At 39.0% G+C, this 25,436-nt stretch overlaps 1 protein-coding gene across 3 annotated transcripts; it reads left to right on the forward strand.

Annotated features, from left to right (window-relative positions):
- The first annotated feature begins 2,449 nt into the window (after positions 1-2,449).
- caly (calcyon neuron-specific vesicular protein) lies at positions 2,450-11,157 on the forward strand. Of its 3 annotated transcripts, none has more exons than XM_019359738.2 (5): positions 2,450-2,783; positions 5,584-5,818; positions 6,431-6,550; positions 7,508-7,621; positions 9,693-11,157. In XM_019359738.2, exons 2-5 carry the CDS (start codon positions 5,690-5,692, stop codon positions 9,930-9,932), a joined length of 603 nt encoding a protein of 200 aa, XP_019215283.1. In that variant the 5' UTR covers positions 2,450-2,783; positions 5,584-5,689; the 3' UTR covers positions 9,933-11,157. The 3 variants fall into 3 exon arrangements, with proteins under 3 accessions (XP_019215283.1, XP_005454833.1, XP_013129715.1); XM_005454776.4 differs by having other exon boundaries at positions 2,454-2,783; positions 5,676-5,818; positions 9,690-11,157; XM_013274261.3 differs by having other exon boundaries at positions 2,455-2,783; positions 9,690-11,157.
- Positions 11,158-25,436: the final 14,279 nt, after the last annotated feature.

Below are 25,436 nucleotides of genomic sequence, written 5' to 3' on the forward strand. Positions count from 1 at the left end.
TTGCTACAGGACAGGAAGTGACTGCAGAGGAGGAACCATAGTTTAAGCAGTAGAGAGACAGATTGGCTATTTTAAGACAGCAAGGACAGATTTAACGGTTCTGTGGGAAGGCAGCGATGTCTGTTTCGGAAGGTGAGTTTTCAGTGAAGGGCGGACATCAGCAGTCAGGGTGGAGAAAACTAAAGTGTGCATAGCACTGAGAATTGTGTCTGCATGTTAATAATTAAAAATTTATATATACCGATATACATGCTGCGTGCAGTTTTGATGGCTGTGAGAATTCATTGGAAAAAGAAACACTGGTGAACACCAACATCACTACTTTTTAAAATTCCAACCATCAGTAATAAGTTTGCCAACTTATTGTGCTTTCTTTCCCAATATTTTTTTTCTTAGTTTCCTCTTAAAAATCTTTACATGCCTGCCGAATGTAAGGATTTACTAATGATTCATTTTAACTTTTGTATTTCTTCTTGTTACGCTTGATTTTTGTTTGTATTGTTTTTGTTTGTTTTTGCACCTCAGCCAAATTTGACAGTTTAAAACTCAGCATCCAGTTCCCGTTCTAAAAGTCAGAAACTCCTGCTAACGTTATGTGAAAACCTGCATGATTAGTATTAATTCTAGTTTTTGTTATCCACTCTAGTTGTAAAACAGACTTAATTTTAAAGTAGGATATATTGCTGATTTGTTATAATAAAAACTAACAAATGAAAACTACTGATTTTGCTACATTGTAAAAATTCTTTTTTATTGAAATTCTTTGATCATTTACATCAACTAAGTCATACAATTTTATTTTGTTTGATATTGTCTCTTCTTCTCTCTTTGAACTACAAATGTTAAATCAGTTTGCCAGCTGGAGCCACTTTAAATCTGATCACTTGTGTCAATGGAGAACTATAGAATTTTTTTTACTACTTTTTTAAAAATTAAATTTCTACACACCAATGACTGTATACAAACAGAGCCACATTAACACGCCTGGTTTGTCACATTTTTCCTCCATACACTTTATCCTAATTGATTCTCATTTTAATTATGTTGACCCAGACTCTGTGAATCTTCTACACTGACAACAAAACCAGCGTAGGCCGGCAGTCTGCCTCTCACACTGTGAGGATGACACCTCCGTCTCCTCATAGAGGAACTAGTCCAGGATCCACTTTGATGTCCCTCTGCCTGAAAGGAAAGGTCAAAATAATAAATGTAGACCCAATTGATGGGTTGGCAGGGGGGCATGGGGGTTCAGCACTCATTTTTGGACGAGTGCTCCCTTTAAGAGGTAATGAATTCATACAGTCAGACATAGCCAAAGAAGAAAACAGCATGGGTCCCCTTTCCATGAAAAGGTTGATCTAAATTTTCAGACAAGCATGGCTTCTTCTTCCCACTAATATATTACTTTCTTATTTCACTCTCATCACATGCACATGTATGATTAAATACTTTTAATATCTCTTTTACTTCCCCTCAACACAAACCTCTGCATAAATTTCACCTTTTTTTCCGCTTAACTTTACTGAGAGTTACTGACAGAATTAAACTAGGTGACCAAGCACCAATAAAAAAAAAACAAAAAACAAAACTCAGTAAGCACCTCTAAATGACTCTCCCTCACGGTAATACACATTTGATTCAAGAGTTTATAAAAAGAAATTAACAACAAAAAAAGAAAAGAAAAAAGAAAAAGAAATAAGCTAAAGCTTAAATATGCCTTTGAAGACTCGGCAGGTCACCTGGGTCATGGGATATGTGTTAGTAGGTCAGAGACAACTGGGCTATGTCTGCAGGTCTTTAACCTTTTGCCCATCATTACTAAGTTATGTTTTCAAGACCTTTACTTCCAATTCTTTTGAAGATCAAAGATGCTATAAAGTTTAGGCCCAGTTACAGGTATGTAGATGAAATAATACATTTAGCTAAACATATACCTCAGTTTAAAAATACTCACATGAAAGTAAAATCACTCAATTAATATGGAGGTAAAATGTACTAAAATGTCAACAATAAAACTGGTTTTGCACAATGTTCCCTTTTACAGTTCGTATTTTAAATATGAACTGCTTTATAGGGTTCTTTTTAAATGTGTAATTATATTTAAGTTGGTTTAAGTAGGTTTTTTTTCCAGTGTAAAATCTTAATCTGTCTGAATCCCACTATGTAGCACTTTATAAGCACTTAGTTTGAAACAAACTTATTTAAGTTGTGAGAAGATGTAAGGCGTATTAATGTCTTTATCAGCAATTCTAACTCCTCTAGTGGACACCTCACATAGCGCATGTCAGCTTGTAAAGCACTTTACACTTATTAAAAATGCTAAATAACGAGACTTGAAGTAAAGCGCACCTTAAACTGAAATTATAGGTGTCAAGTAGCTTAAATGTAGTCAAGTAAAAAGTGCAAGATCCTTCAAAAGGAGCACAAAACTGCACTGAGGTCCAACACTTGTGTTAATGTACGCAAACCTGGAAACCAAGATGAAGTAATGGTCTCTCCGTCTTTCCATTCAGAGACAAACCAGACGCTTTCGATCACAAACACTCTCATATGAATATGTGGCTCACACACGTACATCAGCTGAAGTCCTCGTGAGCCGCGCTCAGACGCGCATTGAGCTGCCAGTTTCTGCTGGAGGACGGAGCCGCTCCAGGCTGAATTACATGCGCAGTCCTGCCGAGAATCTCACATCACCACGGCAACCTGCGTTCACACCGAGTCCCCTTCAGCATCGGTGAGCTCCGATCCCATCCACAGGCAACCGGAGAGCCCGCAAGACCACCGTAAGTTTTTATTCCTCCTTCTGCTTCAGTGTTTCTGACGGTGCAGCGGCTTATTTGTGTTTATTAGACGGACGTGAATGCGGTTTAAGAACAGCCTGATCGGCTGCGGGTTATGTAGCTGGGGGATGATTATTTAATATCGATTAGATATGCGTTGCCCAATTAAGTGATTTAGTGCAGGTAGCTTATATTGGGGGGTTTTCATCCTCTTTGGGGAATGAATGGACAACAATAAAACCTTGATTTGAGTGCTCCATGGGACTGTATGTGTTACTGACATGCGTTGCAATTTTCCCTATACCTCCACATTATATAAGAGGCTGCACTTAAATTCTGTGATTGTCCTCGTCTCCTATGGGTATTAATTAAGTCTGCAGTTCATTAAAAACAATAATGTAGAAAATAAACAGTGGAAGAACGATATATAAGAATATAAGTTTGCAATATTTGTTTAAATAGTCCAATAATTCAAAACACAACTGCACAGAAATGTGTTTTATCAATCCATATTTCTGGTCTCTGATTATTGCATACACAGCCTGTGTATCTTGCAGCAGCAGTCTTCAATGCAGTAAGTTTAGATATGCATGACCAGTGAACCCTGAAGAACTTGACAGGCGCAGGTAGCAAACACTCTGCTACCTATTCATAGCACAGCATGTATTCACCTTTAGACAGCTTCAAGTCTCCTTCAGTGTGTCAGATATGGGTGATGGATAGAACTGTGAAGCAATTATTAATCTTTTACAGTATAATTGTATGTATGATTGAAACGAGTCGTGGTTGTGAATTTGTAGGATGTCATTTGCAGCTCCTTCAATTTCTGGACTCCTTTCCTGTCAGGGTGTGGGAACACTGAATGTTTGACAGCAGCACTCGACTCATTTGTTAATCACAGATTCAGGATGAATCATCGCACCCGCACTTCACTCCAACCGTGGGGAGGAAAAATGGCGGTCAGCGCAGATGACCACATTATAACCACCCACTCATCAAGAAATATGTGTTGTAGTCTTGAGTAATACCCTAGAGTCAGTCAAGATCTTACCTAAAAAGGGATTTTAAATGTCCAAATGGGGGTTTTTTGTTTTCGAAAATGCTGAGAATGTTTAGTAGAAGACTATCACATAGTTAAAAATATTTTCATATGCATTTTCCACTTGATGACGGACTAGAGGCTTTAGTAAATGATCCTCTATCCCCTTCATCAAAAACACATTTCCTGAGCACCGGGGATTTCTCCAGCAGCATACAAACTCTAGCTCTTTGCCTCCTGGTGTGTATCATCATTGTGAGTCACTGGCATCAGTGGGCCAGTGGCGTCCTTTGCTGGGGGAAGGTGTTGTGTTGCAATGCGTGAATGAGATAAGTGGCTCTTCACCTCTTCCCTCCACATTTAGCTCATCGTCAGAGGAGAAAAAGAAATCAGACAGTTATCTGAGCAGAGTAGCACTGAGAGAATAAAGTTTGTATATGTTGGCTATAAACATTAAAAGTGAGAGGCCGGAGGAAGAGATGGATAGATAGTAGATTCATAGATACAGAGTAATAATGAAATATGTTTACTCCAGACTGTTGGGCTGGATAAACAGGAAACAAAGTCGGTTTCTCTGAGTTACTTAAATACTGTATGTCCTCGAGCTATTACCGCACTGATCAGCCCCAACATTCAAACCTAATATTGTGTCTAGCACCAGGACATTAGCAGCATATCCTTTGGGTCCCACGAGTTACTGAGTGTGACTTCCGTTGATGAGGTTTATTTTGGCACACCCCGCAGGTGCTTTGACGAGATTGTGAGACTTATGAGTCTTTGATGAGTTTCTCATCAAAGACTCAAACTGAGCAGTTTTTACAGTGTGGCATGCTGGGGAAGGTTGCTGCCGTTGGGGAGTGTGCTTTATCTACAACAATGCGTTGGTGGGTGGTATGTGCCAAAGTAACATGCCCATAAATGCCAGGAACTAAGGTTTCCATGCAACAATGGACTGTAACAATATGATCAAAGTCATTTGCGTCATGTGTCGACAGTTTTAAAAGGCAGTTAGTCAAGAAATAGCCTGAAATCTGCTAAATTGCTTTCTGTCAAGTGTTATAATATGATTCCAGGACTATACTATGAACATTTAGTTAAGTAGGCAGCTGGGTAGCTTAGCGTAAAGAATAAAAATGTCTAGACTCTTCCCCGCCAAGAAATAGTCATTTAAAACATTTAATACATGTATACATAGTGTTAGCCAGAATAACTTCTAAACAAACACTGGTTGTTATTCTGTGCATGTCAGCAAGCTATGCTCACAATAACAGTGTTTTTAAAATTTATCAAATGCATTATTCACTGTTTTAGCAAGAATTTAGCATGCATTTAATATTAAACACAAAGTGCAGCTTTGCATTATGGCAATAACATTGATTTTGTTAGTTTTTAATTTAGTCATAAAACTTAGAAGTGGCCTGAACGTGGCCACTTCAAATTAAAGATCTCGCCAAAGATTACATGTTTTTATGAGGCAGATGTGATGGCAGTGCATCCGATAGCTGTTTTGACAAAGTCAGTGGGATATATTATGTTTATATTTATAAAATAATGTCACTCGGTGCAGTCATTGTTGCTGTAATTTGCTTTGAGCAAAAGTGGTAGACCAACACACATTTCCTTATCTTCAGCTGTGCTGCTAAAATGACTCAAAACTAATTTTCATGCTTGTTTCTTCTTTTGATGCAGCGTATATTTCTCTTATCCTGGCCCATTAATCCTCATCAGACTGTTATCTTCTCACTTCCTCTTGTGTCCTGGCAGGTTCCTCAAGCAGCTCTATCACATTTGGTTACAAAAACACTCAGTCTGACTAAATCTGTCCCTGATTCCGAGATCCGTCCGGTCATTTTCAGACAGACGAGCAGCTATGGTGAAGCTGGGCAGCAATCTGTCCGATAAGCTGGAGAAGCATCCATCTGCGGACGATGGCTTTGATAACATCCCCCTCATCACACCCCTGGAGGTCAACCAGCTCCAGCAGCCTTTTGCAGAAAAGGTAAAATTGTACTCCTCCTTGTTCTTTTTCTGTGCCTGCCCACTTCTGTTTTCTAAAATACTGTTTCCAAGTTGAACACTGGGTGCAACAGAACTATGCATTACAGCATTACACAAATACCCAACAGATTACGACAAACAATATTTAAATTCATGTGGGCATACTTACACGTCCTCACTTAAACCCCAACACCGAGAGTGCTGTATTTACCTCTCCTTGCCTACCATCCCAGGTTAAAACCTTGGCACCAGCCCACGCATTGCAAGCGCCTCTTTGAATACATAACACAAGAAGAAAGCTCTCAGAATCATATTTTGTTTGATAATGCTCTTAGCAGCACAGGATGTTCTACAGGCTCAGTAGACGGTGGTGAAACATTAACATAAAAACACTTTGTAGTTCCCAAATGTGTTTTTAACGTATCATTAAAACGATCTGCTTTTGCAAATGATGCTTTTATTTTTTACACAACCATCATGGTGTTCAGTGGTAGCAGCATTGCCGAACCTGTGCTGAAAACTGAGGGCATCCTCGATCAACCATAATGGATTAATAGGAATTCCGAGCTTTTTCCAGGAAACTCGCAGTGACAGTGCATTCCCTCTGCTGCAGGTCATTGTGAAAACGTCAACACAGTACCAGCTGCAGCAGAAGAAGAAGAACAAGCTGTATTTTCCCAACATTAAGAAGCTGAATATCAACCTTTACAGTGATGTCTCTGAGAAGGCCAAGGTAAAGGGTGAAAATCTTCACACATGTATATTCACTATAAATCTGTGTTGTGTTTCTGTTAAGTTCAGCGCGTAGTGCTTGATGGACTTTGCATTTGTTTTAATAAACACTAGCACTGTTTTGAATCCATCTCATGTGCAATGGCCTGCTCCTGGAAATCCTCATTAGAGCATTTCATGTGTATTAATGCCTGGCTGAAAGTAGTCCCCAGCAAATGCACTGTATTGATTGCTAAAAAGCGTAGAGCCGAGCTCTGTAATTAAGCTGTTCATTCTATTTGAAACGGCTCAAGAACTCCATAACAGATTGTAATATGTTGCCTCATTCATTTAATATGAAAGTTGCTCGTGGTGTTTTCTCAAAGAAAAGTTAAATAATCATATCGCTAATCATATCAACAACCTATTATATCATGAAAACAGGAGTTGTAAGGCTCGTCTGGCTCCTCTGCTTTCAGAAATGTTTGAATAGGAAACTGTGAAAGAATGACTTTAATTATCGTTTGATTTATTGCCAAAATAATGTGTTCATGTTCTCAGTAACTAATTTGGAGTGTTTTTCAATCCAGCATGATGTTTCTTTTGGAAATTATATTTACAATAAGCAGGATTTACTATTCTTCCAATTGATAGGTCACAGCTGTATGATCATGTGTAGCATCCTCGACTTCTCAATTAGATCCATTCTTTTGCTCATCATGTTCGGTTATAAAAAAGCAAAAAACTAAATGGCAATGGTAAAAATGCTGAAGTGAAGGCTTCAACATGGTAGTCCAATAGATAATTTCTCAGTGGGAGCTGTCACCATCTTCACATATAGCCTCTGTCAGGAGCTAAAGCACCTGGTGGCTAAAGGCCATAGACATAGGAGGAATCCAATTTGACGCTATATAAATAAAATTGAATTGAAGTGAAAAGTATTGTCTTACATTCTGTATAACTGTGTGTTTTTCCTCAGATCACAGGTCTGATCCTCATTACTCTGGCCTTTCTGACCAGCCTGCTCCTTCTGCTCATGTACAAAGCCATGTGGTACGACCAGCTTACCTGCCCAGAGGGTTTCATCTTGAAGGTGGGCAGCGTATCCATGTGTGCACAGCGAGCTTCTTTATTTTACAAACACCACGCTTAGCATAAACATATGTCTCGTAACCATGTGTCTGCACACATGCCCACACAAAGTCAGATCCTTCCCCTGATTTACATTCATTTTCTAACTATGACTAAATTTTAAATTATAGTTTCAACCTACAAAGTAAAAATTTACGTTATGAAATATTTTAAAACTTTCATTTCTCAGAAGGTTGGCAGGTCCTCATGACATGACTGTTTAAACAGATTTATGTCCCCACAACATAAGTAATACTGTCTCACACACACACACAGATGTAAAAATACTGATTTTTTTTTTATATGATTCAAGGAAACACTGGAAAGCAAATTATCGGAGATAGTCTATTATCTTCTTGCAGCATAGCAGAGATCAGCTGAAGAAGGTCATAGTCTCATCTTTCTATATCACAAACTTATTACTGTCTCAGTAGTCTGTGTGGAGTACTTCGACAGTCTACAGTACAGCTTGTCTGGTGTTTTCTTCTCCACACACTCTCATTTCAGTCACTTCAGGACTAACACAAACTCATTGTCTGCAATCGACACCTTGGAGGCATCGTGCACCAAATCAGCACAACCGCGAATGTTAGTTAAAGGGCCTGTCTCGCAGTGGAAAATGAGAGAGTGGGGTAGATAGAGAGAGAGTGGGGGAAGGAAGGGAAGGGAGTGACAGCCTACTTTCTGGTCAGGCAGAGATTGGGATGCCCGCTTGTGAATTGTAGGGGTCTTTAATTAGAGCTGAGCGTGACTAAACTGTGATTAAAGGCTTAACGGTGAGGGGGGGAAGCAAGGAAGGGAGGGGGGGGGATGGGAGGAGGACCTTCCGGCAAGGCTTTTGAAGTTTTTGCCGGTTACAGTTGCTTTTAGCATTTTTTCCCCCTGCTAATGTGTTGTTAGAGACATAAAAAGAGGATGGAAGGTGGAGGGTGGTGTAGTCACTGCTGTGCTTTTCAGAGGCTTGACTCCTTGCTTTTAGGGAAGGTCACGTAGTGGATCCTCCTTAAGGGAAAGACTTGCAAGGTCAGGGCTACTTACATGGGCCCTTTTCAAAACACAACCATAATAGGACGGGCATTCAGTGTCTTGTTTTAATTCACCCACATAATTTATGTATCTTTAATTCTATTAGGTAAACGTGAGTTTAAGGATGTTCTGAAGGATGCTTTAGCCTCAAGTGAAGGCTTATTGGGGATATGAATCTTTAATTATGTTTGTGCACCAAGCATTTAAACACCCTCAACTGTATTACATTTCTGTCTGTAAAATTTCTTCACACTCTGATGCTTCCCTGTATGTTCAAAAGCCTCAATTATCCTCTGGAGTACTTTTTACGTATATTGTTTTCTTAGCCTCTGAAACAGCATTTGAAAATAATCTGAATGTGGTTTATAGCATGTGGATGTAATACAACTTCCTGAACAGGACTGAAACATGGTTTTACACTTTAACTCTTTCCAGCCCCACCTAATGTATGTGAAATGCAAATGTTCCACTCAGCAGTTTGATGTGCATTGCGTGTGAAAACAGGCAACATTCGACCCAGGATTACTTAGTTATTGTCTCAAGCTTCAGAAGCTTCTTCCAAAAGTGCAAAGCCAAACAGCAACCTATGACAGTAGCTGCTGGTTTACGTTTTTCAATACATTTTTGTAAGTTGTTCTTGTAGACAACCAGAATGCTCAAAGCAGCTGCACGCATGATTGAAAATGAAACAACAAGGTGAAACATTCAGAAGAGCACGGATATAAATCAGAATACAATTAAACATTATTTTAGTTAAACACCTCTATAACAGACACAGAAAACTATCAGTCATAATTGTATATTTAATATCTAACTAATATGATGTAAATGAATGGTTGCCTTCATCTCCATGGACTGTACTTTCCTAGTCATAAAACAGATTGCTTCCTATTGGACCAGGTGGAGGAAATCTGCAGTTTATCTTGTTCTATGATGATGATGTCAAATCAGTGTGTGAGTAATACTGAAAACACCAAAGCTATTTGTATACTTCTTACTAACAGCAGAAGCACTGCACCCCTGCAGCTCTGGAGATGTACTACACAGAGCAGCAGGAGCAGGAGCCAGGTGTGCACGGCGGCACCAACGCCGGACTGTACGCTGCTCTCAGCCACCTAAACCAGGTCAAGAGGAGCGGACCTGAGCTGCCATCGCCATGGTTACCAGTCATCAGCGCTCTGAAGGAGGCTGAGGTGACCAAACCAGGCAGCGAACCGCTGAAAGGAGTGCTGGAAGCAGATGAGTGAAGAATGTGTTAGGGGAGAAAATGACGATGAGGGGCATGGTGGATGTTATCTTACTTTATTTTTCATCTGTGTGTGTGCGTTTGGATTTTTTTTTTCTTCCCTCAGACAGCTCACTGAATCACTCGCTTATACTGGTGCTCCAATGTAAAGGCATGCGTGCGTGTGGTGAGTTCTTGTGGTTAAAGGCAGGAATGTGCATGACTTTTACAGCGTTACTGAGTCATGACTAAAGTCTGGATCCGGCGTGTGTGTCCGCACTCATGTAAATACTGTTCACTGTTCATGCTTACATTAGTATGAGCCCATGTGTGCATGTTTGCATTCATGTGCGGTGTATGTATGCATATACTGGGTTATATGTGTACTCATCTGAGTGAGTTGGAGGTGAGAGAAGAGAAGCAAGGCGAGAACTTGCAGTGAGAAGTGAGGATAAGTTTTTAATGAGTTTCCCCTCATCGCGCTGCCTTGTTATCTTGCCTCGTCTTCTGATTTAGTCTTAGAGCAGAATGTATGAAGTCATTATTGAATGTGCACATAATTTGACTATTAAGACATTTTCCATTTTACTGAATTTAGCTGACCCCACATCTTATTATGTCTAGACTTTTAATTCCAGTTGTGTAAGGTTAAAGCCAAATTCAGATTTTGGGAAACAGTTTTGTCATAATGGGTTATTGGCTTTGTAATTAATTTCCAGAAAAGTTAACTTAATCAGTATTAATTAAATACAAAACACAATTAAGTATGCATCACTTAAACACGCTTGAGTATTTTATGAATCCACTCCTCATTTGATGACTCCTGTTATGTCACATTATGATGTGAGCTACTTTCTGTAATGATAGATACAGCTTAAGAGCCTTTAATGTATTATTACAAACAAAACCTGTACTGTATGTTCATGTAGCTACGCTTATTGTGAACAGTAGCCAATTACATTCTGTTCTGTTTTTGTTCTTGTTTAACTTATGTTGCTATAAGTATTATGTAAAAGCCTTTATGGTGAACACAGGGTTAACTTATCATGATCCTGATGTATGAATAAGCTGCTCTAATCATACAGTAGATATAATAAGTGCTAATTATGTGTTAAAAGCTTCTATGTTTTTTAAATGTATTTAATTAACAAATAATATATCTGTACAGTATTTAATGTGTCTTGACTCAAAGGTTTAGTTTGGAAAATTGCCGATGTAAGAAGTATGAAGAATTTCTCTTGACTTTTCTTTTTGTCTCATTCGTTTTTTTCAAATGGCATTAATCTTATTTTGGAACAGAACTTTTCATGTGAGTCGGATGAATGTGAGATCACAGCACAGCTTGTTTCCAGTGGTTTAACTGCCAAACATTTACATCAGGCACATCTGTTCTGATGTCACCGACTGAACAGAAATAAATGTCTGAAGTGTTGAGTTCTCTCACTCAGAACCGGCAATGATGATTTAGAGTCATTGCTACTAATGACCTGAATTAATAACTTGCCATCACTGATGATATTTTAATCATTAGGTGTTTCTGTCCTCCGCAGTAAAAGTTGTCCTTGTCAGAGCTTTCAAACATAGTCTTCCCTTATGGTTAATTTAATTATCTAATTCTGTATAAAACAGTTTTACCAACAATAAGTTAACATGCACTCACTGGCCACATTCTTACGTACACCTGTTCAACTGCTCGTTAGCACAAATATTTAATCAGTCAATCACGTGGCAGCAAAGCATGTAGACATGTAGACATGCTCCAGACGACCTGCCAAAGTTCAAACTGAGCTTCAGAATGGGGAAGAAAGTTAGATTATTTTAAACATGGCATAGTGTTTGGCTGGTCTGAGTATTTTAGAAACTGTTGATCTACTGGGATTTTCCCACATAACCATCTCAAGGTTTTATGGTTGGAAAAAAGAGAAATATCCAACGAGCATCAGTTCTCTGGGTAAAAATGACTTGTTGATGCTACAGCAACTCAAATATCCACTTGTTGCAAATGAAATATGCAGAAGAGCATCTCTGAATGTACAACACATCAAAACATGAAGCAGATGGGCTTCATCAGCAGAACAGCACACTGGGTGCCACTCCTATCAGCTAAGAACAGGAAACTGAGGTTGCAGTTCACGCTGACTCACCAAACTTGGACAACAGAAGAAAAATGTTGCCGTTGATGAGTCTAAATTTTGGCTGTGACATTTGGTTGGTAGGGTCAGAATTTGATGAGAACAACTTGAAAGCATGGATCCATCCTGCCTTATATCAGTGGTCAGTGTAATGATGTGAATACTTTAGGTCACTTAGTAGTGACTGTGGATTGTTTAAATGTGGAGTAACTGTGTGACACAATCATGTCTATAATATCTCTAATGAATGTTTCCAGCTGAATACATGCCATGAACTCAGGCAAAGGTAAAAGTGGGTCCAACCCAGTACTCACCAGCCACTGTACTATGTACAGGTGTGCATAGTACAGTGGCTGGTGAGTGTATTTCAGTGGATGTAATGCAATCATTTTAGTGCACAAAACCAAACATAGTAATTAGGCGCTATTAAGATATCAGATTTATTTTGGAAATGGTAATTGCTTTTCTTTTTCGTTTCTCCTTTAATTTTATGCTTTGGTAGCCACACACTGTGGTGTTGACTAGTAACCTATAATTACTTTCATTTTTTTTACTACTAGTATTTTTTCATCCACATATTGTACAAAGTGTAACACAGTTACTGGATTATTTTTCATATTTTATTATTAACATGAAATCAATATGGTATTCTATCTCACTTATTAACACAAGGATGTCCAAACAGAACTTGCAGTAGGCCAGCAACTTCAAACTTAGTTAAATGTACGGTTACGCTGTAACCTTGGTTCTCCGAGTTAGAGACCATCTCTCCTCTCTGTTACATATGTAACAAAGTAAGTCTCCATGCGATGGAAAACTTTATTGACTGGAAAACATCAAACATTTTTCATGTCACACAATGACAGGATAATTTAGTTCTACTAGATATTTGAGGGACTATATTATACTTGATATATGCCTCTTTAAAAAAAACAGGTATTATTTTTTTGTTATTGAGTACAAAACTTTTGATCTTTTAAAATATGTATGTTAAATATATGACACCTCTGGAGCTCACCTAGTAACCGCAGTATAAGGTCTGCTCCTGCAGCATGTGAGCCCCACTCTCTTTGTGGTGTCATTCCCCGTCTCGCTCCACATTCCTTATGGCATATATATGAAACTGAAAATATAATGAAAAAAAAATATATATCAAGTATATGATGACAATAGAATACACAGAATCTTACCAGATGTGATAGTCAGCAGAAGTTTCTCACTGACTTTCACTAGTACAAACTAGATAAATAAAACAGGGCCTCAAGTGACACAAATGTTATAAATATTCTTTAAGTAATCATTATTTATTTATTTTTAAATTTTGCTTCATTTTATCAAGCTAATGAATCACTAAACAGGTTTTATAGTGAGTTTGTTTCTGAAAATAAATCAGAGACAGCTTGTAATTGTTCCTTCAGTTATTCTTGACTAACTTTTGTTACACATTTTACTTATAAAACATGCATATAGCCAAGTATATTTTAAATACAGAACTGCTCTTTGTGATTAACTATTTCTGCAAAGACACTTTAAATGCTTTCCACACATTCCTGCTTTTTGAGCTACATAGGAAAAAGGGGTCAGTGCATATTTTTTAATATATAAAAAAAAAAATCTAATCTTGAATTACCGGCAGAAGAAAAATGTTCGGCTCCGTTTACACTCTGTTGCTCAAAGATGATCAGTATGCATAGAATTCAAAATATGACTCTTTCCATCTCCTCAAACTTTAGTTTAGCAATTCAAAGCCAAGCCACATCCTCTTATTCTCTCTCTTTGCTGGGTTCACTGCTGTGAGCCTGTCTGCATCTCATTTACACTCACATATTTTCACACCATCGCTGTAAACCCAGTGATGTGTGGCTCAGAGACTTGAAGGTGTGTGTGTGTGTGTGTGTGTGTGAGAGAGAGAGAGAGAGAGAGAGAGAGAGAGAGAGAGACGCTGTGCCTAGGTTGTTAATTAAATCTACATTACACCCTGTTTAGCCTTTAGGGTCCTTTTTTTTCTCCTCCTCACTGTTGTTGTTGAGTGACATACTTTGAGATGCTGTTGGCCCAAAGCATGGAATTAAATAAAGTGCTAAAAAATATTTATTGGTGCATTTACAGGTCCCATGCTTGGTCAAGGCATAGCATGTTGTGCCAAAAGGGCTTAGATTCAGGGCCCGAGGAAAATCACGTAAAATCAGCCGAGTAGTCACGTAAAGGCGGCCAAGCCCATTTTTCCTGCTTTATAGCATCAACAGATCTGAACAGTAAAATAGCAGGTTGGCTTTTTAATTTGTTCTGACCGCTTGGAGTCCCCCCACCCTTCCCCTGCGTTCCCAATGAAGATCGTGAGGGAGGCTATGCCAAGAGTTATTTAGCTGTTAGCGTCGCACCAGAACTGCATTTCTCTGAGTTCTGATGTCACTGATGTAAGTACTTTCTTCCTTGTTTGTGTGCCTCTCAGGCTGCAGTGTCAGCTTTTCAAGAAGAAAGAGTAAACAAAGGTAGGTGTGGCTCCAAAAGACACAGAGAAGGAGTAACATCTACTGATCAGTCATTACTTAAAAACCTGTTATTGTTGTTGGTCCTCCTCATGTTGCTATACCACCAATCAATCTGGGCATGGATATGGGAAATCTGGCAACCCATCCAACAAGATAGGGGCTATACACAGACAGACAGGGCCCATTTGGGTCACTCCACTGCATCCAGAGGATGATCGATCAGATTTGGATCTGGGGCGTTTCAAAACAACACCTTGTTTTCCTCAAGCCGACCCTGAGCAGTTCTGCGTTTTTGTGCATGTCTTAGGGTGCATTATCCCTCTCAAGGGAAAGGCATGTGGACTGGCAATTTTCTAGTTTTATTGAGCACTCAAAGCACTTTACACCACAAGCCACACTCACCCATTTACACACACATTCATGAAGGGGGCATCCCAGGGCAACAGCAATGTTAAGACAGAAACGTATGGAAAAGTAAAATCCCCACCAGGACTTAAGGATTCCCAGCAGAGCTTTGCTTAATAAAGAGATGATCAGTATTATTTATGTAACCTATCAATTTTACCTGTTGTGTCTCGATGTACACTGAGCAGCAATACTTTAGTTGTCAGTTTTTTGATAACATGACAGGTACAGATGAGGTTCTGCTGTGGTCTTGAGTTTTCGCCAAGGCAGCCAGCAGAGATTCAGAAGGAGTCCAAGTGAAAAAAAGAGCCTTGCTCTGCTTCAAAGGTGCTGATTGGTTGATTTGGTTCATTCAGACATCATGTTTTTAGCTCACTCTTCATGTTAAGCAACGCCAACCAGTTGTTTACTATATACATGCACAAATCTGCCAATCTTTTGCTTTATGAAAAGAAACTATTAATCTGATTTCAAACTGATTAAGTGCTCTTAAATATGAGCAATCATGGTCTCTTAATAGAAATAGACATCAGCAGGAAGCATAAAGAATTTCAGACATGTGGATATAGAAATACTTAAAGCAAACTGTAATTTTTAGTTGGGAAAATTGTGGTTTTGTCTACATTTTTCATTTCATGTAAATGTTTAATGGCATGCAACTTGTAAAAAAAACCCAACAAAAAACTAGTGCGGTCAGCGTTAATCTCGTTAAAATTACGTTAATGCCATAACCGCATTAACGCGGCAAATCTCTGTTAGCGAGTTACCGCACATCGCCCCGAGCGTGGGGCTGCAGGGCGTCAACATGTTAACCAGCTAACCGCGTTGACAAACATGTTCTGATTTTGTTTTGTTTGAACTGTTCTTATGCTGCTTCTTATACGTTATTTAATATATTCTGTCTGCTAACAACATACTTTCATTCCTCCATTATTCATACATGCAATAAATACACACAATAAGTAAAAATATTTCAGTCTATTGTTGATTTCCCATTTTATTTTAATCAATAATAAATAAGATAAAATAAAGCTGGCTGTGGCTCAGGCAGTAGCGCAGTTCATCTACCAGCAGGAAGTTGTTGGTTTACATACCAAAGTATTCTTGGCCAAGATACTGAACTCCAATTTGCTCCTGATGTGTTCACTGGAGTGTGAATGTTAGATACAAAGCATTAGAAGTGCATGGTTGAATGTTTGTGTCTGAATGGGTGAATGAGGCTGGTAGTATAAAGTGCTCTGAGGGCTCAAGCAGTAGTAGAGTAGAAAAGCGCTATTTAAGAACCAGTTCATTTACCATTTAACAAAACACATCAAAGGGGAAATCCTTGTCTCTACCTGCTCAAACACGTGACTAATCATGTGACCACTTTTGTATGTTTTGTTGCAAGGTGGAGTGTCTCTCTTCCTGTTCACAGTCAGCAAAGAACTTATTTTGTCCGTTAGCTGGCTCCTTAAAGCATTTTAACTCTTAGAAGTTGGACGACGGGGCAAATGAGGATGACAAAACAAGACAGCAAAGAAAATGAAGGACAAATAGAAGAAAAGAGAAAGAGCAGATGAGAGGCGGCCAGGCCTGGGAAGTGTAGGTGGGGGGTGAGGGTTTGAGCAGAAGAAGAGGAGGCGGTAGAGGCCAAGAGGCATGGAGGAGGTAGTGGTGGAGGAGGAGGGTGAATCCAAGCTGACCCCTGTGTCTGTGTGTGTTGTTGTGTGTCTCAGTGGGTTTCCTCTGCCCTGGCGCCAGCTGGAAATGCCTCCACTAAGCAGAGGCAGTACACACATCATCCTCCATTCACCCCCATTCAGCCCCCTTTGATGAGAGTAACACTATACATGCTCAGCGAGCCTCACAGATCCTATCAAGCTGCTGTTTAAAGGGCATGAGCTAGAGCCGAGGCAGCTGATCATAACTTATCGAGCGCTCGAACGCACTGTCATCCAGTTTCGTTGTCCCGCAGAGATAATAAAAGCAAGGACGATTGAGTAGGTTTTGTAATTGGAGTGATGTACTTACAGTGGTAGAGGTTTCATGAGGCACACTGCCACCTAGGGGTCATCTCCCATTGTTGCAAAGAGGGATGTTCTTTCTGCGTATTTTGAACCACTAGCTTGATAAGCAGAATCAAGATGGTTTATGTTTGCCTGTTTGAAATCACAAAAAAAAAGATGTTTTATTGCCCTTCTTTGTTTTTCACTTTACAAGTGTAATTATGCCTTTTGAACCATAACTTGAATACCTGCTGTCAGATTAGGAACAGTTGCCCTTTTAAAGTTAATCCTCATGATGGTCTTTTTAAAATGACTCAATAGCCATGAAATTAGTCATTAGTTTTGTTTTCCTGCCGTGATGTTGCCCTCATGCAATGAAGACCTCGCCAGTAAACAATTATCCGACCTACACAGCGAGGTAAAGGCCCAAAGCTGCAGCCCAGACATGCCGTGAGGAAGAAAAACAACCGGCTTTGCTTAACTTAGCTTTAGTTTGCTTTGTTCTGGCCATTAAGGAGCTGAAATATTGTCATTACTCATAGACCAAATCATTTTACGACATCCTGTAATTAAGCTTTAAGCTAATAGGTTAATGAGACAAACGAAGTTTGAATGCTTAAAGTTGGTTTCTATTAGTGATGCCATTGCAGGGTGAAGCACAATGCTGCATGCTTTGCACACACACACACGCGCACACATACACACACATGCATGCAACACAAACAGAGAACAGGCTGGTTTGATTTAGGTTTTGTGGTCCCCTCCTGGTTTAGCCTCAGACAGGACCAGAGACCAGTGAACTCCAGTTCAGCCTGAGCCTGGCCGTCTCTGCTAAGCTTCAAGTTGAAACCCTCCAAATTGGGTTTAATCTGTGTTTTGCTTTGCCAATTATCGACCCGCAGAGTTGCATGGCAAATGGGGATGAATGAGCTTTAGATGGACCTGGTTGAGAGGAAGGTCACAATGTGATTAATGGTGATCTGTTGAATGCATGACTCGGCCTGCTAGCTCTCGTACAGGATGAGTTATCGGCAAACGAACATCTGCAGGACAAATGTAAAGTGTGATGAGGCAGAAATGTCATTTGAGTCTTACAGAAATGTGTAGAAAACTGTTCCTAAAAGCCAGAGTGTCTTTACATTTGTTTTTCAATCAAGGTATGCAGACAAGATCTGGTTTCATCTATTACCAGAGCTGTGCCATCAGTTTTATGAAGATTTATATGCTGTCTGTGTTTGCTATTTATTATAATCAACGGTATTCATGTCATGTTCAAATCATAGTAAGACACTCAGAAAAGCAACATGACATCATTTGCACAACTCTGGATACTTTGAATCATTTTTACTATTGCTCCCAATGGGCATCCACAGATTTTGCAGGTGGAAACAGTCTTATTTTGGCGTAAGACTTCAACATAAAGTCTAAATTACACACTTGAGCCTGATGTACTACAACACCGATAGAAGAGTCGAACATCTGCAGACTGAAAACCCATCTGATCCTTGTGGCTCTTTTGTGTCTGTACTTGAGTGGTTTTAATGTCTCTGTGTCACCCGATCTTTGTTTTATGTGTGTTCCTGAATAATGGTCGGCTATCCTGACATGACTGAGCAGGAAAATCTCCATAGTGGGCTGTTTTTATTATCTACATTTCTTGATTATTAGAAGAAAAAAAAATACAAATTCTCCTCTGTTAGGTCACATCACAGGATTTTTATTACTTTAATTGAGGAACCAACTGAATTTATTCTCAATTGATTCTAACTTGAGTGAAAAGCGGAAATGTCATTATTCCTTCAAACCAATTTTATGTCCAGTGTTATCCTTGTAAAGACACCAGAGAGGACATTAAATGTAAATTGTATTGCTGTAAATGTAATTCTACAAATAAAGATTATGTCACATTATTGAGGCAGTAAAGTTATTCTAGCAGTTGCTGATTAACTGTTTGTGGTGCACTAATTAGTTTTACTTTAAGAGGCTTGCCTTTTTTTTCTTCTTTTGCCTTTGTGATGTTATGAGTAACAAACACTTCCATCTCAGTCTGTTACTGCTGTCTTAGTTTGCGGTATTCCTGTCTGTCTGTCTGTGGGATTCTCCAATTCTTTATTCCAGGATGTTCTCACTGACCTTTCTCTCCCTCTGGGTGTCTTCATCTTTTTTCTCTGCTGGTGTCAGTGTTGACACACAAAGCATATTTGGGATTCCATCATTTAATTAAAGGAACACAAAGTTCATATTGAATTACTCATTGCACTTCACCGTGCCAGAACTCTCAGTGTTGATTCTTTTTTGTTTGTCCTTTAAAGCACACAAAACAGTTAATAAAATAGAAATAGCATTTTTCCCTGTAACTTTGTGCAGTACTTACTTTCTGCCTTGAGTGTCCACAGTGTCAGTGTGAAATCTCTTCAGTGTGTAGTGCCCTCTGGCAAAAAATGACTTTGAGACTCGTAGAAATTGTATCAATATGCCTGTTTGTGCTGGAGAAAAGCGATCCCTGAGATTTTAGTGTGCATGCTGTTATCATTTAGGAGCAAGTGAATAACAACATGATTTTGGATCCAGTGTCACTTATTCTGCTTTGTCATCACTTCACTGTCATGTTTTAAAGCTCTGCCCACAAAGGGAAAACAACTGGTTTCCCACAATCCTTCTTCAATGCAAAACTGTTGTGTTAGATTAAATAGTCACTGACAAATAATGTAAAATCAATACAGTATGAATAAATTAGTACTTTGATGAGAGATGAAACTGCCACCAATGCCCTTTCTTGCAACTTTAAGAACAGCCTCTTCCCTCTGTTTCATATGCCTCTCCACCGCCTTTCACCACATGCAGCTTGGTAATTTTTATGTTATCCTGCTCGCAGGCACAACCAAACAATCAAAAACAAAACCTGTGCAAGTCAAGATATTCATAAGCAAACTGAATTACAGCTCACTGTTACTGTTGTTCTCCCATCAACTAATTTCCAAGGGTTTTTCTTCATGACCCTAAAACCAAGAGCAGTTTTGAAAGATAGAATATTGTTTGCCAGGTCCAGACCACTGAACAGGGGTGTGGCTACAAATTCTGGGACCCCTGACAACATCTCACAACCCCCAACAAGTTTCTAATCCCTGACATGTTCCAGGGAGCCGGTCCAGCCTCTGGGTTTCCCGAAAAGGGTGTCACAGCCCAAGAACCATCGCTTATCCTCCCAAACCAAATGAATTTATTCAACATTTTTGTATCAATGTTTGAGCAGCCACTAAGAAACATCTCTGTTCTGCTTAGGAATGTCAAATATTTTAATTTTTTGTGGGGTAGAAACGCACAAGACAGTAATCTGTCCTGATGTGTTAGTGGGATATCAGAATTTACCGCAAGCTGAGCTTTGTCCAAAATCACCCACGGCAAAGTATTTTCATCAACATGTGAGAAGCAATCCTCATCTTTAAAATTATGTCATTTTCTCCAATGAATTTTAAGCCTCTGAAAATGGGGAACTGTGTATAAAAATGGCTGTAATTTTTAAGCAGTTGATGCAAAAGTTTGTTAAAATCCCTCAAACTAAAGCTGAAAGTCATCACTTTAATTTGATTTACAACCTTTGTGGTTGTGCACAGAGGCAAAAATACAAAATTGTGCCATTGCCCAACAAATAAGGTCCTAACTGTTTGCAAGTAAATTAACAAAAAGAGTGCAGTGTTGTGCAGATTATACTCATTGCATTTGCAATTTGACCTCTGCTGTGGTTCACTGCAACAAACGCTCTACTAGGAGGGATGTGTGACCTCCAATATATTTCATGATTATGGTAATTGGTAAATTGCTAAATGGTAATTAGCAAAAAAAGAAAAAGAAAAAAAGCTTTTGGTGTACTTGTTGCACGGGGAATTCTTCACTTTACTGCAATAATGTTCATTTATTTGTTGTCTAATTCTATTTTCATAATCCTCTAATTACTTAGGTCACTGTAGTGTTGGGTGTGTACCAGTTGTATGAGACATAAAGGTCTTTTCAACGGCGGTGTGGCAGGTGGATCCACTGCACTACTCCCAAATTCAAAGGTACAACCAAACCTCAGTGACGCAGCATCTGCACTTCTGCTCTACAATGTCATAATCATTTAGGGCCTCAGTTAACAGGCAGCAATGACATGGATTTTTACAGGATTAGCTTTGATTGTCACTGATGACAGATTCCCCAAAATCCCTCTGTGGGGCAACTCAGGGCCACTTACACAGTGGTTCAACTGTCAGCAAACCCCACTGAGATCCAGTTAAAGCTGATACAGAGCTCACTCACACTGCACAACACAATCCTGCTTTTTTGTTGTTAGGCAACCACAGTTTCACCAGAGGCTTATCTCGCTGCCTGTGGATGATGTATCATTATTGTCCCTTATAAAGGGAATGGAAATGTCACTGTCAATTTGAGGTGATGTTTCAGGCTCCTGTTACATGGTTTACTACGGAAGCCAAATGTGAGACAATTAAACGTTGAAAAACCTTATTGATATTTACTGAGTAGGATTTTTAGAGCAAAGGCGTTATTAAAAGAATCTCCCTGTAACCTCATTATGTTTAAAAAAAAAAAAAAGATGTCATGTCATGTGCTCATTGCCTCACAGTGGCCTAATTCTTGACATGTTTTCACCCCTCACTTCATTTGACAGTGGTCATAACTGCAGAGAAAACAAAGAAATACTTTGAGGAAACACCATAAATTTGGAAAGGATGATGAACAACTGTCAACAAATAATGACAGTCGCTATTAAAAACCGAAGCGACCCTCTCGCCACAAGCCTCTCTGGAGGGGGACGAGGAAGCCAAGAATAAATTGCCTGTCTGTAGTCATTTGAATGCAACATTTAGCTGTGATTTATGTGAAGGCAGAAAGGCATTATGAGAAAACATTTTCCAAGTGCAACAGCTTGCAGCAATTTACATTATATGGGGGGAAAACCGCTGAAACAAATATTTGACTGGCCTCCTATAATGAAATGGATATATTTATACACACTGAATTGAGTCAAAGGCTCTGTAACGAACGCACGGCTTCACCAAAGGACCTCTCTGCGTTCTTGTAGTAAACATTTTACTGATGCTTCAGGGGCCTCCAATGAAAGTTATTAGAGCCATAATTCTTCCAGCGGGCCAAGAGATACAACGATAATCCACATGAAGAGAGAGAAGATATGCTAGAGGGACTCTATTTGTATCAGGGACAGAAAGAGATTCAGAGATTTACAAATTCAATTTAAATGACCTTTAAGCTGAAATACATTTTCTTTGCTCTTCCAATTACTGCACTGACTGTGCAACTCTTTGATGGCCCACATTTCCTCTTCTGCAAACAGAAACGTTTGTTTATTTGCAGCCTGCTCAACTTCAATAAAATCTTTTGCATACAATTGAAGCCATGATACATAAATGTGACGGGTAAATTAAACGCTGATCCTGGTAGTGTGTTTAAAGCCAAGTTAGTCAACTTTTTATATTAACTTTGTAACAAATAAAAGGTAATGAACCAATAGAAACGGAGCACTCAACTTTGAGCTTCCCCTTATGTTTCAGAGCATTTTAGTATCTTTTAGTGCATTGTTTTGGTTTTGTGACTTGCAGCTTTGAGTTTTTCTGTTTAAACAACACAAGCAAGCATCTATTTTCAAGATAAAAGTTCATTATTATTATCATATCTGAAATGATCGATGTAACGGTCTCTGAATCCACATGTAGGTGGATTGGAGGAGCAGAAAAGCACAGGACTTTTGATTAAGCCACTGGAATTGGGCAGTCTTGTGGGACAGCTGTTTATTTTTTGCTTTTGCTTGCGGTTTACTTTCAGTTTATTCACTGTTTGGTTAGGTTCTGGCATTTAAAAAAAAAAGCCTTGGTTAGAGTTAGAAAAAGTCAGGATTTATGTTAAACGAACACATTAGAGAGCTCCACTTTCATGGTTGCGCCACCACCGAAAAGCAACAACGCCAGTGCACATTTTGCGTGCACTTGTGTTCCCTATAGGTTGCATTAACACTGAGTTTTCTGAGGGAGGAGCACCTAGAAAAAAACATTTATGTGTCCTACCTGCCCTGCATCAAACACCAGACAATATAATCAGAACGTTTTGGAGTAGATAGAGGACAGAGAGTCGGTATCCTACTGAAACTCACTGGGACTTTTGCATATAATACTACTCATCAACACATTATGACGGGACTGAAAGTGGACAATTTCATCTTGTTGTGTTTGGAGCATGTTATGCTTTCCTCCGAAATCCAGTAAAAGCTACAAAAATCTCCTAATTCACCTTTAAAGTTGATTACTTGGCATGGGACTTGTTTTTCCATCATATTAAAAGGAAGAGTTAAAAAAAAAGAGTCTTTAAAGGTGGAGAATAAAATTTATAGGACATGCATTTTAACTAATTAGTGTTAAACTAAAATAGGAACAATTAAATAATTAAACATTATTTCTTGGGCATGTTCAACATTTTTCTTTCTAAATTATTCCTGCTGCCTCCCTGTTTCGGAGCAAGAAAGTAAACCACAGTAAGTGTTACCAGTAAACTTGTGTCATTTTTTTTAAATTGGCGAGATGATGTGTTACAGATGGTTAAGACTGATAAACAACTATCTTGTCTGTACAGCATGAATGAAGCCACACACACACACATACTTGAAACACATTTGTTTGCAAGCATGCAGAACCTCAACACTCCTCGTGCACAGGCGAGAAGACGAACAGAACACTCTAATTAATATGTCACACAAAAAATATTTTAATGACTTACAAATGGGGGTGACTGCACGCTGCCCTGTGCCATTTATTTACAGTGAGGCTGAGACTTACTGGCATGAGGCAGCACATACAGCAAATTCTTAGACGTCTAAATTAGAGGGGGCCTGAAGTGTCGCGGCTTCAGATACATGTGTGTAACCCCTGTGGTCTCCAAGCCCCCTCCTTCCAATCTGTGTCTTCCCTAATCAGTGCCAAATGGAGACTTCTTTTTTCCTCTCTTACCCTGCTTGGAAGACTGAAGCAGCCATACAGAGAGGGGAAGGAAGTCATTGAATTCAATGAGAGCCTTCCATTTTTAGTTTTTACCGTCCTCCCCCTCACCTTCCACATAAATGCAGCAACTCTCACAATTACCAACGCTTTCATGTGTCTCAGTGAGCAGTTAGTGGGGAAGGAGGACCGTCTGCTTATAACTGAGTGGCATTTGTTTAGGAGCTGTGGGGTGCTAAATTCTGAATGCAGCAAAAAACAAGACGCTCTATGTTTTCTTGTTTTTCCTAATAAAGTGATTATTTTAAAAAAAGGAACTTCAGAAGTAAACTAGACTAGTACACCTTTGCCCATATCAGGGGCAAAAGGCTCTTAGGTGCTCTTTAAAGTGAACATGTTGAACGGATGGACCGAGCAGCCATTACTGTACTTTTAATCTCATTTGCACCTAATGCCACAGTAAAAGAATTCCACACTTCACCCAGCATATGCTAGTGATTATTAATTAGTGTTTTGCCTGAATTTTAATAAGAGGGAGAACCAGTAAAAACCCTCACCCTCATACCCAAGGCAAATGCCTACAATTAAAGTTTACTATGTGTTTGTTTTTCAATAGTTTTTTTTCCTTCCTTTTTTTATGCTCGGCTGATGCAACAGTTTGGCAGACATACGCGCGGAGCAGCTAAAGTTTCTCACAGAGCTGCAACGAGCCCGAACAGAGAAGAGTGATGTTCAAAGGAGCATGTGAGTCGGTCGAGGTGAAGAGGAGGATGTGACAGGCATGTCAGCACGTGGCAAATGTTATCTTAAATCGCAGCCAAAAACATGAGTTCGACAACAACAAAACGGCAGCAACAAATAATTTGCTTCAGATTTAAACTAATAAATCTCATAGAAGCACAAATATCTTAAGTAATCCATCCATCTGTTCATGTGTTTATGATATACTGTATAAATTATAGCACAATTTTAAGTGCAATGTGTTAAAAGATATCTTTTTAAGGAAAGACAAGTGCTTATTTTGGATCATAAATTGCTTCTTTAAAACCTTTTTTAGTGTGACCCTTCAAGGTTACCTACATGATAGAATCCATATAGCAAAACTGCTAAAGTCTAACTTATTGTCATCATCACATATTGACTGTGTAGCTAAAGCTGTCATAGAGCTTTATTTTCCTGAATCTGTTTAAAAACATCATTGTTCAATCTTTCCTAATTACAGTTAACGCACACAGACTATAGTTTACCTTAATCCCTTTGACTTAATCCCACACACCATCTTACTGCCACAGATACTCACTAGAGCATTAAATGTGTATTCATCCACAGCTGAAATAAGTCCCCTCACCCAAGTTTAACCTGTGAATAAAGTTTGATTAAAACAGTTAAAGAAATTATTAAAGACAGAACATTTGCATTGGTCACAAGTTCTAGTTTCACTGATATTAAGAAGAATTTGCTGCTACATGTTATTTATTTGTATTTTGTATGTTGATTGTTGTTGTGAG

This window comes from Oreochromis niloticus, linkage group LG6 (genome assembly GCF_001858045.2).
Source record: "Oreochromis niloticus isolate F11D_XX linkage group LG6, O_niloticus_UMD_NMBU, whole genome shotgun sequence".
Taxonomy (NCBI): domain Eukaryota; kingdom Metazoa; phylum Chordata; class Actinopteri; order Cichliformes; family Cichlidae; genus Oreochromis; species Oreochromis niloticus.

Coding starts and splice junctions, on each gene's coding strand:
- caly (XM_005454776.4), top strand. CDS start 5,690: ATGGTGAAGCTGGGCAGCAATCTGTCCGATAAGCTGGAGAAGCATCCA. Junction 5,819..6,430: donor AGCAGCCTTTTGCAGAAAAG/GTAAAATTGTAC, acceptor CCTCTGCTGCAG/GTCATTGTGAAAACGTCAAC. Junction 7,622..9,689: donor CAGAGGGTTTCATCTTGAAG/GTGGGCAGCGTA, acceptor TCTTACTAACAG/CAGAAGCACTGCACCCCTGC.